The sequence below is a fragment of the Canis lupus genome, chromosome 14 (assembly GCF_048164855.1).
Source record: "Canis lupus baileyi chromosome 14, mCanLup2.hap1, whole genome shotgun sequence".
NCBI lineage: Eukaryota > Metazoa > Chordata > Mammalia > Carnivora > Canidae > Canis > Canis lupus.
This window is the reverse complement of record NC_132851.1, coordinates 8,491,460-8,510,335: the sequence shown is the minus strand read 5'-3', so window position 1 is coordinate 8,510,335 and position 18,876 is coordinate 8,491,460. Positions and strand designations below refer to the sequence as shown.

General features: G+C 37.1%; 1 protein-coding gene and 1 long non-coding RNA gene across 9 annotated transcripts in view; one reads left to right on the top strand and one right to left on the bottom strand.

Moving 5' to 3' along the window:
- ZFPM2 (zinc finger protein, FOG family member 2) overlaps nucleotides 1–18,876 on the bottom strand; it is a 457,190-nt gene that overhangs the window by 143,304 nt on the left and 295,010 nt on the right. For all 7 annotated transcript variants that reach the window (XM_072774198.1, XM_072774199.1, XM_072774200.1 and 4 more), the window contains one exon: nucleotides 16,129–16,240. In XM_072774198.1, coding sequence (XP_072630299.1) covers nucleotides 16,129–16,240 — 112 coding nt within the window. The remainder of the gene's footprint in view (nucleotides 1–16,128; nucleotides 16,241–18,876) is intronic.
- The window catches only part of LOC140603685 (uncharacterized), an 87,231-nt gene that overhangs the window by 33,927 nt on the left and 34,428 nt on the right, over nucleotides 1–18,876 (top strand). For both annotated transcript variants that reach the window (XR_012006641.1, XR_012006640.1), the window contains one exon: nucleotides 15,693–15,868. This is a non-coding gene — a long non-coding RNA (uncharacterized lncRNA). The remainder of the gene's footprint in view (nucleotides 1–15,692; nucleotides 15,869–18,876) is intronic.

Here is an 18,876-nt window from a genome sequence, read left to right as displayed (position 1 = left end):
AATAGACTCCTGTCCATTCACTGATGTTCCTGCCCTGACAGTCTCTCAAGATAAGGTGAAAGCCTTTTGACAGGACAGAGAGCATATATATTTTCTTCTGTTTTCTCGTGGATGGGGTTGTCGACAACTTGAAATGTGTGGCTCAGCAAATTTGTTTTTTTCCTTCTCTTTTTTCCCCTTTTGCTGTGCAGGAAGGATGACAGAGGCAAGCCTCCAGAGAGTCCCAGGGTTCAGGGGGCCTATGTTTCCCCTAAGTACTTATTTAGCATTTTGTTTTGCAAAATAACAATGGATTGATTTAAAGGCATACACTTGGGGACATTTTCACCATGAAAAGAAACAGCATTACAATTTAATGCCTAATATAAATTAAGAGGTGTTGGAAAGAAGAGGAAAAACAGCAATAAATGTTCCCATTAAATAGAGTACAGCAGCATTTTCTTTTCTATAATCCCATTTGTGGGAATGAGGGGAGTGCCAAGAAAGATAGCACTCAAGCTGTTGTATATTTAAAGACAAAACAGGAAGAACTTTTCAACATTCTTATTTTTCCTTTATGATATTCTCATGCTCTACAGTTGTGTTTGTTATTTGCGAATAAATTCACAAGTCTCAGTGAGTTGTTACACTAGTATATTACAAGGTTAACTATTGCCATCCTTCAGCGTATTCTTCTTTTAAAATCATCTGTTAGTAATCACTGGACCTTGGCTCCCCAAACATACATGTGCGTACAGATCACCTGGGATCTTGTTAAAATGCAGATTTGGATTCAGTGGGCCTGAATGGGGCCTGAGGGTTTTGGTGTTTCTAATAAGCTGATGCCATATTGCTGGTTGGCAGATCACATATTAAGTGCAAGACATTAGCTGAATTATTTTAAAAAGATAATTTAAGGGATGCCTGGGTGGCTCAGTGGTTTAGCGCCTGCCTTCGGCCCAGGGCATGATCCTGGAGTCCTGGGATTGAATCCTGCATTGGGCTCCCTGCATGGAGCCTGCTTCTCTCTCTGCCTCTCTCTCTCTCTCTCTCTCTCTGTCTTCATGAGTAAATAAATAAAGTCTTTTAAAAAAATAATTTAAATATAAACAAATTATACTCTAGTATCATACTAAGGTAAAATGTAACTTGAACATATTGCAAAAATTTTACAGATTCCCTAAATGGCATATAGTGGGTACACAACTAATATTCCAGTGAACAGAAGAACACATAACTCCCAAATTTCATGTTCTGGCCTCCTTTTTATAATCTCCCTTCATTACACATGTAAAGATGATGATCTTAATTTCCTTTGAGGTAGTTAACTAAAATGGTGTATTTAAAGCCAGGGATAAGATACAAAGTAACTTGTCCATTTTTTTTATATACATTGTCTCCTTCATCTCACTGATAGAGAATAATTTTTCTTACTTTATCTCTGCTCAAAATGCAAAACTATGAAGAAAGATTTCTCAACTAAACTATTGTTTGGACTAAATGTCCTTCATAGGCCATCTATTTTGCTTCCCTAAATTTAAGATTAGACCATTCTGGACTTAGCCAGTGAGAATATATGATGGCCAAAAACACAATTTAAACTGGAGACCTACACTCAAAACATACCAAGATAGCAGAAATTATATTCGAGACATGTAAGATTTAATTTGTTTTTGTTTATTTTTTTAAATTCAATTTGCCAACATATAACACCCAGTGCTCATCTCATTATGAGCCCTCCTTAATGCCTGTTATCCAGTTACCCTGTCCCCCTACCTACCACCCTTTCTGCAACTCTGGGTTTTCCAGAGTTAGGAGTCTCACATGGTTTGTCTCCATCTCTATGTTTTCTCCACTCAGTTTCCCCCCTTCCCTTCCTCTTCTGTAAGATTTAATTTGTATTACCAAACTAGTTCTGGCATTGACAGACTTCAAATGATTATTTACTAATTTACTGTAAGTTTTATACCTTTCTGTGGGGGAGGGTAGTAGAAATATCATGCGTCACTCATTAGGTCAAATTCATTATGAGACCTTAATTTCCTCATTAGAAATATTTGACAAATGTTCTGAAAACATTGTTTTCCTAAGAACCTCTGAGGCTTCTATTTCTTAAAAGTCTGCACAAAGTAAAGGGTGCTGAACTTGAAAGCAGTCATTCTTGAAAATCTTTACTGACAACGGAGACCAGACAGTGATGATAAATACTAGATTTCTGAAGGAAAACCTGGCTTAAAGTAATTTATTCTCATTGAATTTCAATGGGCGGTAGATAGAACTACATAAATAGATAGATAGAGAGATCTTATCTGTTTATACTTAAATGTATGTATTTCGGATCCATTCCCTTGGTTGGGATATTCTTCCTTGCAATGCCACGATATACTATCTTGGTTGACCCCACTGTCGTCTGACAGTCTTCACAGACCTCAGACAGACTAATGAGAATATATCTTCTCTGAAGTACTATTGTATATCATGGCATATAAGGTGACCTTTTAAGTTTAAAAATAGCCTTCAAAAATGGGGTTGACTTATATACAAGAGTAAAATGAAAAGCTTCCCAATTTCAGGTCTGAATGAAGACTTGAGGTCTAGCTGACTTTCCCCCCGTGAAGAGCTGAGAACGACAGACATAGTTTCTGTCTTGACAGGAGAAAGTAAAGTAGATCCAGAAAGAACCGCCTAGTAACAATGAGCCAACATCTTGGCATGACTGGTGCACAAAGATATCAAATAAAGCCCTCTGGTTTGACAGCATCTTTTGCATGCAAGGAGATTTTAATTTTTCTAAATTCTTTTATACATCTTCATGCTAGCTGATGGAGCACAATGTGTGCTATGTATATATGGGACATTCCAAAGAAATCCTCTTGTACCTGATTCCCTAGCATTTTAAAAAGCTTGCTAAGGCATAGGGTCTTTTTCTAAATATGAGAATAGCATTTTAGGTACTGGATTTTTAAATAATTTCCATACAAGTAATTTCTGAAACTGAATGAAGTCACACTAGAGTTTACTCTGTTGAATAATGCATCATAAAAGCCATTAAATAATAATTCAAAATTCAGTGAGTTGTACACTATGTACTGTCTGTGGAGTTACAGAGGTGAGAAATGGAGTCATTGCATTGGAGGTGTTCACATCCAACTTGGGACAATGACAGGCTGGGGTGGAGCTCTCCCCCTGAGGGGATAGGGCAGGGGAGTCTGTACAGAGGAAATGATATATGCTAAATCTTGAATGGTACCTGTTAGCAATGATAAAGATAGCTAGAAAGTTATTAGGCAAAGGGAAGATGAGGTACAAAGACATGTATGAACAGGCAAATGATATTTGAGGAATTTCAAGTAAGTGAGTACAGTTTGAAGTATAAGGGTATCTGTGGAGGATGAGTGAGAAATGAAGCTATAAGGAATAGGGTAGTGAAAAATACAGATGAAATAGTTTATGGGAAACATCAATGAGGGCAAAGAAGACTAGAGAATAACAATATTTAGTGGATGGACAGTGATGGAGACATGTGTCACTAGATGTAGAAACGGATAATCAGATCAAGCGCAGTAGAATAAAAAGCTGGCAACAAGAGACCACAGAAGATCTGTGAAATGGTTACTTCAATAGAACAGGGAAGGCAGAAACTGGAAAGAAGAGATGTTGGAATTTAGGAAGTCAAAAAAGTGAATGCAGAAAACTTTACAGAAGCTACTTAAGAAAGGAAGCAGAGAGGGCTTTCTGTTAAGTACGATGAACTGATTGCATGCATTTATTTCTATCCCCTTTCATAAACACGACAGTAAAGAGGAAAACCAAAGGTGATAGGACAAAGAGGGCAGAGTAGGCAACAGAAGTGAACAAAATCTTGGATGCTAGAAAAACTGATGGAATGATAAATGACAAAGCAGAACACAGAAAGCTGAAATCCAAGTATTTGAAGAGCAGCTGGCCAACAAGAAGTAAGCAGATTCATCCCACAAAATGCTGGAAAAATCAGGAATTAAAGGAATCTGGTGCCTTGAAAGGTAAGGTGAGCAGTGGACCTAAACTCTGTAAGACTGGCATTCTGAGTAAGAAACTGTTAGCTTCAGGTGCTCAGTTAGTCCCTGGAGAGCTAAGGAGCAGTCCCTTCACATTCTGTTAGGAGGTGGAGGCTGAGTCTTTGGAGAACAGAGGCTTCAGATCTAGAGAGACAGTCTCAGCAATGTGTCACCTGAATTAGAAGATTAAAGGAACATCTATATGCTCAACCCTGAGATATGGTTTTTCCAACATACCACCTGGTCCCTTTTACCCACTATGTCCTTAGATTGCTGCCTGCACAGTTCATAAATCTTAGGCATAAGATCAGCATATTCTGAAGAAGCTAAGCATGCTAGGACAAAAAAATTACATATACTGTCATTTTGGGACCTCATTATCATGGCTGGGTTGCCATCTTGTGACTCTGTGTAAAACTCACCAGATAACGTCCTATGATCCTGTGCAAAACCCATAAGTTTATATCCTACGACTTTATGCAAAACCTACCACCTACTAATCCATGCTGTTCTTACTTTTAACCTATACTGTCCCACTCTTCAAAGAAAAAGTAGACACTCATGGATCTCTAGGCTCTCTATTTAAGCAAAGCTTCAATACCAAATACAGGAACCAAAACAGGAAAGAAAATGTAAGAAACAATGCACAAGACACACAACTTCATAAAGATCCTTTGGTTTGTATCTTCAGATATACAGAAAAGAATATCCATACACAAAGAGCAAGATGTTGAAAAAATAAACTGTCAGAGAATAAGAAAGACCTCTTATAAATTAGAAATATAATAGTTAATATTCAATAGTGAAGTTTTTTAAAAAGATTTTTATTTATTTTTGAGAGTCACAGAGAGAGAGAGAGAGAGGCAGAGACACAGGCAGAGGGAGAAGCAGGCTTCATGCAGGGAGCTCAACATGGGACTCGATCTCAGGTCCCCAGGATCATGCCCTGGGCCAAAGGCAGCACTAAGCCACTGAACCACCCGGGCTGCCCGATATTGAAGTCAAAGAATAAAATCTGAGGACATTTCAGAAAGTTGAACAAAATCGAGGACATGGTTGTGGAAACATTATTCAATGCATATCATATTGCTTTCCACATTAAAGAATGAGATGCAACTCCTTTTTTTATCCTTTCATTCATTCATGAATATTTAATGAGCACCTACTCGGTGCCATGCACTGCTTAAAAAATAGAGAGAATCCCTATCTTTGAAGAAGGCTCATTCTGGGGGTGAGATTATGACATTAAACTTCTAAATAAATGCTAAAATGTCTAGTACAAAGATAAATAAGAGAGTATGTTATAAACTGAATAAGTTCCCTCAATTTTTATGTCGAAGCCCTAATCCCTAGGTGATAGAATTTGAAAGTGAAGCCTTTGAGAGATAAGTAGATAATGATGGTATCAGTGCCCTTGTAAAGAGGGACATGAGAGATCTCTGTCTCTCTCTCCCTCCACTCCATGAGGATTCAGCAAGATGGTGGCCATCTGCAAACAAGGAAGAGGCCTCTCATCAGTCTCCAAATCTGTCTGTGTCTCGATTTTGGACTTCCTGCCCTCCAGAATGGTGAACTATAAATGTCTATTGTTTAAGTCATCCAGTCTATGCTGTTTTGCTATAGTAGCCCAAGCTGACTTATACAGAGGAGAAGGAAAGAAAGAGAGAAACAGTAGTTTCGCAGACCCTCTGCGAAGGCAACATTTCAACAGTGTCTGTGTGAAGTAAGAGAGGGAAGGGAGCACTGTGGGAGCAGAGCACGGTACAGAGGCCCTGAGGCAGGGCATTCTTCATACTAGCAAGCAGAAACAAGGGGGCCTGTGCCAATGGAACAGAGGAGTGGGGGGGTTGTAGTAAATATAACCACAGAGCACGTAGGGGCAGATCATGAAGGGCCTGTTAAGCCAAAGTAATGATGTTGTACAGGTTTAGTTCAGAGATTGGCAAGCTTTTTTTTTTTTTTTTTTTTTTTAATAAAAAGCCAAATAGTAAATATTTTAAGTCTGCAGGCTAGATGGTCTCTGTGACTGCTCAACTCTGTTCTTATAGCCACAGATAAATATTAATAAACAGGTTTATTCATATAAATAGGTAGGTTTATTTATATTTGTCTATGTTTCAATTAAACTTTATTTACAAAAAGAAGTGGTGGGTCAGATTGGGGCACATAGGCCAAAACAATCCTCGGCATTGGTGTGATTGTGATGGGAAGCCTTTGGAAGGTTATGTTCACTTCCACTTTTCCACTTTCTCTGTGAAACAAGAAGCAAAGCTCATCATCTAATAAGGGATGTTATATATGTGGGGAGACAGAAGTATGAAAGAGTCACCTTGAAGACTGATTAGGAAAATAAGTCTGCATTGCTAAGGTTATATATATACACTGAGGGTTCACATTCACCTTGTGGTCAAATGTATCACCAACAGGTCAGCAATGGGTCTTGTTGCTGTTATCTTGCCGTCATTAGTGGTGATGGTTCGTTTGTTTGATTTTGACCATGTTTGCACAGCACTCACTGCGGAACGGGCACTAGTTTGAAGCATTTCACAGGCGTTAATTTACCTAACTTCTGCTGCTTCCGATGTAGCCAGGGGAAAGTAGGGGACTTTCTGAACTGACCAGAGAGTGGGTGAGGGAGACTATCAGGCCAGTACAGTAAAGGTCAGAGAGAGAGAAGGGTGAGGAGGTATCAGAAGACAGGACTTATGAGCCCACAGAGTTCACGTCAGGCAGTCTGGAATTAGGGACTGGAGGAGCTGGAGGAGAGGGAAATGATGGCAGTGGGAGGAAGGGACAGAGGTTCTTTTGGAGATGAAAAATTATAGGAGTCAGGAAATGAGTAGATCAAGGTGGATAATTTACTACTGTCTTCTAGAGGGATGGAGCTACCACTACTAGTTCCTTGACAGATAAAACCTTAAGTTTTATTAAAGGGATGGACCTAAGCTGTACCTTGGCACACAAATCTTGCAAAAATCCCAGTGTGATTGTGTGCGCTTCAAAATTTTCAATAGCTTTCCACTGCCTCCACTGCAGGGAGTTCATTTTTTTTAAAGATTTTATTATTTATTCATGAGAGACACACAGAGAGAGGCAGAGACATAGGCAGAGGGAGAAGCAGGCTCCATGTGGGGAGCCCAATGTGGGACTCAATCCTGGGATCATGACCTGAGCCAAAAGCAGACACTCAACAAATGAGCCACCCAGGCACCCCTGCAGGGTCTTCAGACTGAACATTGAATGGAACTCACAACAGAGTCTTCAGAAACTTGTTGAGGCTTCCTCACTGGTTTTATTTGTAAATTCTCTAACTAAAGTGTGTGCCAATACCTTCACAAGAACACTGTACACACTGTAGTCGGCAACCTTTTAGGCACACATTTCAACCCCTCAAATGCCTCTCCCCGTTTCTCAAACTTACATTCAACTTGCAACATCCAAACAAAATTCCACATTCTCTGTCAATTTTCTTTGACCATGTATATCTAAATTCAGTATTACACAACCTTCATCAATAAGGTCATTCAATAAGCTTCTTAAGCTAGGGTGGGGGGGTGTTTCACAGTCTTTTGTATCTCACATGACAACTGTGCCATATCATGCGCAAAGCATTGCCTCAATTACTCTTATTTTATTTAGAAAATTATCTTGTGAAACACAAAGTGTCAAGACATTCATAGAGATACTAAAGAAAAATAATTATCTCACTAAGGAATAATTTGAATTCTATGCATGAAAGATATTTTGTGGGCAAGGCAAAGATTTCTTTGTTCTTTTAGTTTGGGTTATATAAAAAGAAGAGCAAGAATGTAGTCAGGACAAAGAATGATTTTCATTTGCAAATATTTTTCCTAAATTTTATGAGGAAAATAACCAATGTGAAGAAAATTATAAAAGAGGGATACAAAAAATCCTCCCCAAATCTGACTACTTTTACAGAAATGCTCTTATAATTTCAGGGTATTTCGCTCAAGTATGTTTCCATCCACGTACACTTTTTAAATATAATTATAATTATAATCATAATAATACTAGAAATGAAACTTCATATTCTACTTTTTCATTTGGAATTATAATAATTTCCTCTACATGAGACTTGTTTTAAAAAAAGTAGTCACAGTATCTTACTCTGAAAAAACCTACCCTAAAGAGTTGTCCTTCATTTTAGCTGTCAAAGATACTTTTGGGGGTAGCTTTCAAGATTAGCATCTCTTTGAATGACAAGCTAACATCCCTGAATGATAGTGAGTCACCTCTCAAAAGACCCCACTCTTCATTTCTCATTTTTATACTTATGAAACTGATATTCTTAGTTCTTATCATTGGCCAACATCCTGACGGGTTTCTACCCCTAAGAGACAAGATGTTTCATTCATATATGGGTCCAGGGTGGTTTAGGATATTTTTTTCTCCAATATATGATAGCACGTCTAATCCCTGGAGTAATTAATGATATTATCATGCAGGATTATTTACCAACATTTTCATTAAGGGTATCATAGTGATGCTGATATGAAAACAAATGTATTTTCTCTCATCACATAGCAAACATTCGTAATAACTAAGGACATAAACTAGTTAGTATGATCAGACTCAGACTGAAATAACCCAAGTAAATCACTAACATAACTGTAAAAACAGCAGACCCGCTAGGAAGAAAGAGAAATGACAGGATGTCTGATACTTGCTGAAGTTACTGTCATTCTGCAATTTGCAAAGACAGCTCTCCTGTAAATAACACAGTCACTAGCGGGGTCACTTGTCTTGACCTTAAGAGCCCCCTAGAAATGACAATATGAATCCAAATGTTGGTTTTCTAAAGCAGCCATTTTCACAATCACTGATTCCTAGAATAGGCATAATAAATTACTCACTCCTCAAACCATCTCTCATTCTCATAGAACATAACTAGAGAAAGCCTCAGATGTTCATGAAACATGTTGGGTTTTCGGCATCGCGTTATCCTGTGGTGCTCTGCAATCAATTACTGTTATACCACCATCATTAATAATTTTCTTAATGAAAATGATTCTGTTGATCTCCGTTGTATTTTAATTATCAGAGTTAAGCATAATTACACTGCAGCTCTGAGCTGGCATGTGGACTCCTTTAGGGCGCAATTTTGTTTTAACACACTGATAATGTAATTTTACATTGTGTCAGTTTGTTTGGTTATTATCCAGTTGTACAATTCCACTGTATTCCTGATAACAGATAATAACCTTAGTACCTCCTATATCCTGAAGTCATTTAAAAAGCAATATTGGAATTCCGCGACTAGCTAACTTAATCGCCTTATGATTTTATAATTCCCGCTGCTAAATATTTGGTTCAGGCACCCACCTTCTTATAAGAATACCATAAAACTAGACCACAGTTATACATTTCTATGAATTACAGAATGGTCAAATAAACACTTAAAATCTGAGCACAATTTTTTTTTCTTTTTAAAATAGCTGCTTCTTTATGTAATATTTGGCCCTTTTAGGTGAAGTTATACATGAACTTGTAGGCTACTTTAAAAATCGGCTGTCACGTTAGACAGGCTGTTGTGTCAAAATTCTACCAACATGCAACAGATTCTCTATTTTAAGGTGGAAAATCATCCAGACTTTGCAAGAGTCCTCACACTACAAGATTTTTGTTTTGAAAAGTTGATCAATTTAGTCAGTGTGCAGAACCTTGCTCATCCAAGTTAGGTCCTATTAGAATTTCCGTCATTATTCCAACAGTGCCTAGTATAGGATCTTGTACACAGTAGACAATCAATAAAAGCTTAAATGAATTCATTGCATGGTTACATTTGTGCAAATAAGCAAAATCAGAACTCTGAGGATGGTCACAGAATGATTTTGAGATTGGTCTTCCATGTGACTTTAAATTGCTGTGTACTTAAAAGCAACAGAGATATCAACATAAAGTACTGCTGCCACTGATGTTTCAGTTCCTGAAGCCAACCACAGAATCAAGGAAAAAGAAAACAGAGTTGCTGATAAGCACATATGCAAATTTGTGAAGAAGAACTATAACCTGCAATCTTGGCCCAGTGAAAGGGCATCATCAAAACTCTTGTCAATTATATAATTGGGAACTGAAAGTCAATATGCTTAAGACTGAATCCCATTTTCACCAAGTAGGAGCCAAAGATCCTTGAATTATTTACTTACCTAAACCCTTAGTTTACTCATCGGTAAAATAGGGATAATGCGGCTTATGTCATGAGCCTGTTGTAACAGTAAATATGTAGGTATGGTATTTAAAACTATGCCTGCAGAGAATAAGTGTTTAATAAATCGTGACTGCTATATTAGTATTAATAGTATTATCATTAGGGGATCCCAGGGTGGCTCAGTGGTTTGGCGCCTGCCTTTGGCCCAGGGCACGGTCCTGGAGTCCCGGGATTGAGTCCCGCGTCGGGCTCCCAGCATGGAGCCTGCTTCTCCCTCTGCCTGTGTCTCTGCCTCTCTCTCTCTATCATAAATAAGTAAATAAATCTTTAAAAAATAGTATTATCATTATCATCTTGATATTAGACATTTTACATAAGGTTTCCATTAAAAATAAAAATATCATGTGTTCAGGGGAAAAACATCCAGTACCATCTTCAGGTACTATAATACAGTTCTTTTCAGAGACTGTGGTGTGGGTTCAAGAGGAACTGAATGAGAGTTATGGAATCCCTGGCTATTAATCTGGTATCAGATGACATGTTTTCTTGCACACTTGCTTGATTCCAATATAAAGCCCTGATTTCATTTCCTCTAAGTTTGTACTGACATGTCTACAAGAGCAAATTGGGTTGAGTACAATATAATTACCAATATAATATTTATAATGATATCATGGTTAAGTTTACAGGTTTCTTCCTCTCAAAAATTCTGTAGCATAGACATTGCTATTTCATTTTTACAACTGAGGAAATCAAGATTTTTAGTATATGTGATTTGTCCAAAGTCACATACCAACAACAGTTTTTTTTACAATGATACTGTGTTTCTTTCATGTAAAAAGAAATCCATGGTGAAGGTGGGAATCACAGTTAACTTATAATTTTTCACTCTTTTGATTGACAATGTTTATTCTCTGAATCTTGATACCTAGAGAATGTAGCTACTCTGAAATAACAACTCCATGATAAACCCAATTATTCCTTATTTGAAATAAACTGAATGAACAAACCCACATGCTAAAGGCTTAATTCTGAGTACTCAAAAACAACAACCAAAAAAACCTTGGTATAACCTATTTACTTTTAATATGTGAGAAAGTTCCACCATACTGTGCAAACACTACAAAGTAAAGAACACCGCGGTATAGAGAAGAAAAGTCGATCTCTGATATTCAACAGGCACTGGTGGATTTTAGGAGTTAGTGGACAGGCCTTGCTAATCCTACCTCCCAGCATCCTCCCTTTAACCTCAGCATGGTGCTTTCCAGTCTTTTTCCATTGGAGATAAGTAAATTAGAATTATCTGGAGTCTGTTGAGAATAATGGCAAAAAACAGATGACCCAACAAGTCTGGTCCATCAATGTCTGGATGAGCTAATTACTTTCTAGAATGACAGGGGGTAGTTGAGGCAGGAAAAAAGTACATCAGATTACAATATTAATGCCAAATACTATACTTTTTTACTTTGATAAAACAAGATGATGGCAGCCTGTCACATAGCACTAAGTGATATAATATAATTTTATAATAATTATTTGATGGACACCCTGGAAATGAAAACTATAGTTACATTTAATTTTGCTATTAGCTCACATTTAATAATACTTTGAGAAGTAAGTACGCCTCTTAAATGGGAATAGTTACACATTAAGTGGCCTATCTAACACACCATAAGAAAATGATATCAAAAATTTCACAGTCAGGGCATTTTAAAAAACGCTACACATATGCATTTTACATTCTGTTTGTAAATAGGTATTGATGTTCTCAGATAGCCAGGTCCTATAATAATGATTCTGGCATATAATTCGTAGGTAATTTAGGTTCTTAGCCAGAAAACAAAATAAGGAAATGCAATTTTGACATCAGGAATTTGTAATCTCTAGCGAGCACTTCTTAGACCTTAGGAATAATGTGTTATATCTAAGTGGATGAACATTAGCCCAACAAGCAAATATTCCTTTGTATCTGGAGGCAGCACTTTGGTTTCATTTGGGGAACTATTTCTTTTCCATCATATTGGCTTATGTGAGGTTAATTCTATTCTAAGGATATTGGAGTCTGCGAGACAGAGTCATTGTGATTAATTGGATCAAAGATTGGTATGTGATGTGCCCTAATTGAAACCCAGAAAAGCTCTGTTTTCACTGGAATTGCTCTGCTGGTAGAGTAAGTCTGGAGCTTCCCACTACCTGAGGAGAATTTTTCTGAAAATGAAGGAAAGAAGAGGCAGAAACAGAGACAGTCTGGGGACAAAGTTTGAGCACCTAATTTAAGCTGTTCCTGAAGTCCAGAACATCCCTGGACTCTCAGTTCTATGAGTAGATGAATCTCACCTACCCCCCAACACACATGCACACACACACACACACACACACACACACACACACATTGTTTTTGTTTTTGTTTTTGTTTTTGTTTTGCATAAGCCAATTTCCTTTGGATTTCTATCACTTGAAAACAGCCCCAAATAATAGATAATATACATACTATGAACATGACTCACACATTATGGATGTCCAAGTCAATACTTATTAAATCTAAATCACCAAAACCTTCCAACTACAAAACTCTTGCTTTGAAGAACCCTATCATACCTGTAAGCCTATGAAGACAGCAAACTCAGAGCCCGTGAGGCCTTGATAGGAGTGCTTCTTTGGGTCATATTCTCCATGACTCAAATGATCTCTAGTATAATCACAGCATATTAAGGTAGTCATAGAACTTTGAGACATAGTTTAGGTGAGCTATCCCTGCTCTTCAAAGACAATCTGAACAGTAGGAATTAGTACCAGGCCTCTGAAGCCAATCTAGGAGATCTGAATAGAGTTTATAGAGAGTTTGTCCCATTGTGTTACTCAGAACACTAATTCCAGTGGATGTCCGTTTGAAAGGAAAAAAAAAATATATATATATATATGACTCATATGGTCAAATGAGTTAAATGCGTGTTTTGTTTTGTTTTACTATAGTACTTCTCAGAGCATTATGCCATTAGACATCGTGAGTTTTCAAGAGGGGTCATGATAGGCAACATTAGGTCATAGGGCTCTTTCTTTAATGAACTTGGGATTCCGGATAAAGCATTTGAAGAGTGCCATATCATAATATATATATACACTGTGATTTGCAGGCTTAAATACCTGTGTGATTTGAAATAATTTACTAATCATGAAATAATGGCAGGGGGAAATCAGAATCACACAATGCAAGGATATAGGGCTTGGGATGATCAAGACCCAGATTCCAATTTGGCTCCATTGTTAGCTCTCCATGACCAAGAACAGCCCAACTACCTTTCTAAGTCACAATGCCAAACCATGTAAAATAAAAAACACACCACCTATGTTATCAAGCTGTTTGAAAGCCGAATATGGGGAGAAACTATTCTAATATTTATTACTCAGACAAATTCATGTTTGGACCCTACTCCAGTCGCTTACTTAGCTATATGACCATGGCAAATTACTTAGTGCACCCAATTCTCATTTCACCTTTTATAAAAATGTAATAGTATATTAATTGCCTCACTGCAGGTATTAAATGAAGATAAAGTGAAATAATGCCTATATAGTAGTTGTTGCAGTCCCTGCTGTTTGAACTGCAATACCAATAGTTCTTAATTTGAACAATATCAGATTACTCTTTGTAGGCTAAGAACCATTAAATAGCCATAATTCATATGGTTCATCATTTGAGTATGTGAAATGCCTATTAAGGTTTCTGGCAACCACTCAACCTATGTTTATCTGGTCAGCCAATCAATATTTATTTAGTGTTTTTTTTGTACAGGAAGCATAGCTGACCAAGGATATTCCCATCCTTGTGACTAAGACATAGTTCTTACCCTTAGTTATTACAGAGTAAATCAGAAAGGCAGGCAGTAATAGCTAACTATTTACTTTTTCCTTTTGCTAAAAGTTAATAACTAACTTTTCACCTTTTTCTTTTTTTAAAATATTTTATTTATTTATTTATTTATTTATTTATTTATTTATTTATTCATTCATGAGAGACACACACAGAGAGAGAGAGGCAGAGACACAGACACAGGCTCCCATGCGGGGAGCCTGATGTGGGACTTGATCCCGGGACCCCAGGATCACGCCCTGGGATGAAGGCAGCACTAAACCGCTGAGCCACCCAGGGATCCTTTTTACCTTTTTCTAACTTTTAAATTTTTTACTCTTTTCTTGAATTTATATAATAATGATCATAAACAAGGTGATAAAGAACAATGAGAAAAATGCATATGATCTGGTATGGAAGTACTATTCAGCAGTGCTCAGTAACGGTGGCTACTAGTATCCTTGTACAAGGCTAGCATGTAGTTGGCCTCAATGCATGTTTTACAACTTAATTAATTAGTAACCTTCTATAAATTGCCCAAGTTGTTTATTGTCAAAAGACTTAACATATAGCCAAACAAAATACACATAAACATGGTCAAGTTAAAGTACTCCACTGAACATAGAATTGCAATCTTGCCATATTTCTTTCCGTATGTAACACTATAACAATCATTGCTCCCAAAAGAATGGGGGACTTAAAAATGCAATGGATTTGGATTATGACAAGAGAACAGCTTTTCTTTTGGTTCCTCCATATTATTTTGCCATCATGGAGATAAGACATTATATATCAAAAATTTATTCCTAGTAATTAATCCTACATTCCAAGGCGTCTTTTGTATTTTTGCATTCTGCATGTAGGCACTGGTAAACTGGTTCACTATGCCATTTCCTACCACTGTGATAGATCATACTGACATATCCTGGGAAAATCTCACCTCCCTTCTAGTTAAAAGCTCCCACCAGCATATCACAGGTATTTCAGGTTAGAAAATGAGTGGGTTTGGGACCAGCAATTATGGAAGGAAAAGGAATATAATCAGATCCTGGTGTGCAGATTGTTTTTTTAGCTTGCAAATTCCCTCTTTCCGGTGTTTCAACTTTCAAAGGCTTATGGTAGTTTAAAGGCAATCCTCTTATAAGTGTACAAATTGTAATGATTATAAGAACAAGTTGTAATTGTTTCTAGCAAGTTTTTAAGAGTCTTTGATGTTATGATTAGTGTTTTATATGTTAATATATTGATAGGGGTGCTTATTTGCTTGTTCCCTTGTATGCTTCTATGGTTTGTAGGTTCAGCGTGCAAATACATCTTTGATCTCAGTAGGTCTGTTTGGTTAAAAAAGAAAGCTAAAAGAAATTAAACATGAGAAGCCCAAGGTTTTGCAATATTTACGAAGAAGCACGATTAGGGATTTTGCTCTAAGAGTACAGAGCTGAGCCCCTTAACTTGAATATGGAGAAAAGTGCCCCACGCCACACCACACACCAAGAGGGGCTTATGTCTATATGACGGGTCTAGGTTGATGTCACACTGAGCAAATCAAAGACAAAGCTCTGCAAGCCATCGGCTTCCTCTTTGCCTGTTTGCCTCCTGCCCTTCAGAAATCACCACGGGGAAGAATTCTCAGTCTTTGCTATGGTTTCATTTTCAGCTATCCTCATCACAAGTGATTTCAAGAAAGCTGCTGGAATGCAGTGCCTCCTGGAGCATGCACCTTGACACGAATTGCTAAACTTCAAGAGGAATTTACTTTCTGTAGATAATGTCTAAGAGAGAGGAACGTGGGATCTCATCAAACTGACCACCAAAAAGCTAACAGCAAGGAAGGTACCCGTCGCGCCACTCAAATACAGGGTTAGGCAAATGTGTGCAGTGCTAAGTCATTAAGGGTCTAACACTTTCTCTCATATATTGTGCAGAAAAAGCCCAGTAGGCTTTGCTGGAGACACAGGTAAGAGAGATTCTTGAGGGAAAAAGGAAGAGAGAGGGTCACATTTCACTTTGCATTCCCATTCCAGCTCACTTGGTGCTCCTGCAATGATCAGGTTCCAAGACTTGCAAAGAGAGGGAAATGATCTTGCATTTACCTTTGCTGTACACAATGCAGTTGTTTTTGTTGTCTTCCACTCCTTGCCAAGTCACATCCAGTAGCCACTTGGGACCAGCAGTCAGCACCATTGGGACCTGAGCCTTTGTCTTCTGTAGAAAGAATGATAACAAACAGATGCCATTTGCTTTCGTTGATTAAAAACTTGAATAATAACTGTACTAATCATTTTATTTTTACAAACAACTAAATCTCCCAAACCATAATCAAGTCCTTATTCCCCTGTCTCATAATATCTTTTTAAGACGACAGAAGCTGTAAGGCTTTACTGCTTTCACTAATCTGAATGGTAGAATTATTATCAAGGATTTTTTTTTTCCTAAATGATACTGGATCAGATCTCCAAGATTAGACACATCTCTTGTGGCTCTGAATTATAAAGAGAATGCAGATGACTTTCATTGCAAAGAGCAGAGTGTTTAGAAGTGAACTTTAGACACATTGTACTTTACTATCAACAGGATCTCACTATTTCCTGAAACAGACAGGAAAGAATTTAAAGAATCAGGATCCATTTCAAAGCTCTATCCTGAGCAACATTTATATTAGAGGTAGGAAATTATTTCAAATGAATAATGAAATCTCCCCAACCTCCTTTGCTAAGTATGGATATGTAGTCCGACTGTAACTGAAATAATAATAATGCTAATGATTCACCATACATTGTCTCCAAAAAGACTATAAAAGAGGAATCGTGAATAAATTCAGTTGCAGAGCAGCTAAAGCATGACATCCCTCGCTCTGAGAAGCACAGAAGCAGGGAGACACGCACCCTAGTTCTAACAAAATATTTCCAGTTGCACATTTTAAATATAAAGCTAAAAAGTTCATCATGTTAAGCTGTTGGACATCCAAATTATTTGTCCTTAATTACGTTAAACATGGCAGGAAATAAACTGGGGAGGAAGCAAGTGAGCTTTAGCAAGAAACAGCAGTTTCTCGATGAGTCACAGTGAACTGGCATTCAGACTTTTATCATCCACCAGACCATGTCTGTATATCAAATATCACAAAGCCACAACACAGAGTACAATGGAAGGGTCTCAAGGTAATTTTTGAACTGAATCTTCACCTAGATATGATCCTGCAAAAGAGGTCTACGCTCATTCTGGGACTTTGCCGAAAAATTCTCAAATTGGCATTAATAAGTATTCACTTGAGAAGTTCCATGTAATCTGGTCATTTCAAATCCCTCAGGAATCTGGAAAACCCATTTCACCCGCTGAATGACAACAATGATAGTGCCTGAGACACGGATCTATTGTTAGCTGCAAACCCATATTGACAGCTAGGCATAAGATTAATGTTAACCCATTTCTTGAAGTATCAATTATATTTATAAGAGATAAAACTACCATAAAATATACTGTGTAATGAGAAAAAAATCAACCATAATGGATGAATTAAAAAAAAGAAGTCTGAAAAAGTATTTCAAGTATTAAAAGAGATGGTAAACCAGATCAATTGTGAGAAATACTAGCATACTAATATTTCATATTCATACTTTGATTCATTTTAAATTCCTAATTTTTCAACTACATATCTTAATATTTGGCAAACAGTTATCTGGTGTTTTACACATTCAGAGAAACTTCTCTAGCAACAAACTATAGTAATTATCCCTAAGAGCATAGTCTTTAAGGATGGTTATGTGAAAGCCCTACAAGAAAGAAGTAATTTTATATAATATCATTTTTTAACAATACAGGCAGAAATGTTAACAAGTTATCTTTATGGTTATTAGTCTGAGTGACCATTTTTATTTATTTCCATTTGAAAACAGGATTGAGGACAAGCAGGCGTCTTCAATCTGAAATGATAATAACCCATATCCAATTAAATATTATCTTAATTATGCATATGTCAGCTTCTTTCACTACCAGAGAAACAGGTAAATTCACAGATCAGGGTCAGCAGGTCTCCAAGCAGTAAGCAGAACAAGGCATAGGAGAGAGAGTCCACCATTTCAAGAAACCTATATGTAGGAGATTTCGTGGTCTTATTCGTAACATCTGCTTTCTTCTGGTTTTAAAGAACATATTTCAACAAGCACCCCCCCCCCCATTTCTTCTCTACTCTTATTTCATGGGAAAGACATGTCTTTTATTTAATCTCTATGCTCGGTAGTTCTTAAAGCCACATAGTTTTCTACACAACCAGTTTTTACAATTTTCTACAGATAATATGAAAAATAGACATTGATTACTTAAATTCTTTAGGGATTTTTTTAGTGTATAGCAAATCAACTGATTTGCTGATACTGTCATCTTCCATTCATTTATGAGAAACATTTATACAAACCACCTCCATCCTGGTCCTGTGTTTGGTGCTAGGAATATGAGGACATCTTTTTTGGTGAAAGATATAGATACATAAGAAAAAGTTTAATATAATGCAAAAAGTAGCATGGTAAGGAGTGTAAAGTCACATGCAAATTGTTTTGGGATTAATAGAGGGCAAGATAGAAACTTCTGCTGTGTGGATTCTGGGAAGATATTATAGAGGAAATAGCAGTGGAAGAAAAATAACAGCAATGTGTTTGGAAGGGCAGGTTAGAAGTACTTTTTTGAAGGATCTTTCCTATCAGGCTAAACCTTTTACGCTTATATTTCTAAGCAAAGGAAACCAGTAAAGATAGTTTAACCAGGAAGAATAAGGGTACTACTACTTATGCTACTTGTGCAAGTATTTTTTTTAGATACTTCCTTACTTATTTAGTCTTCAAGTC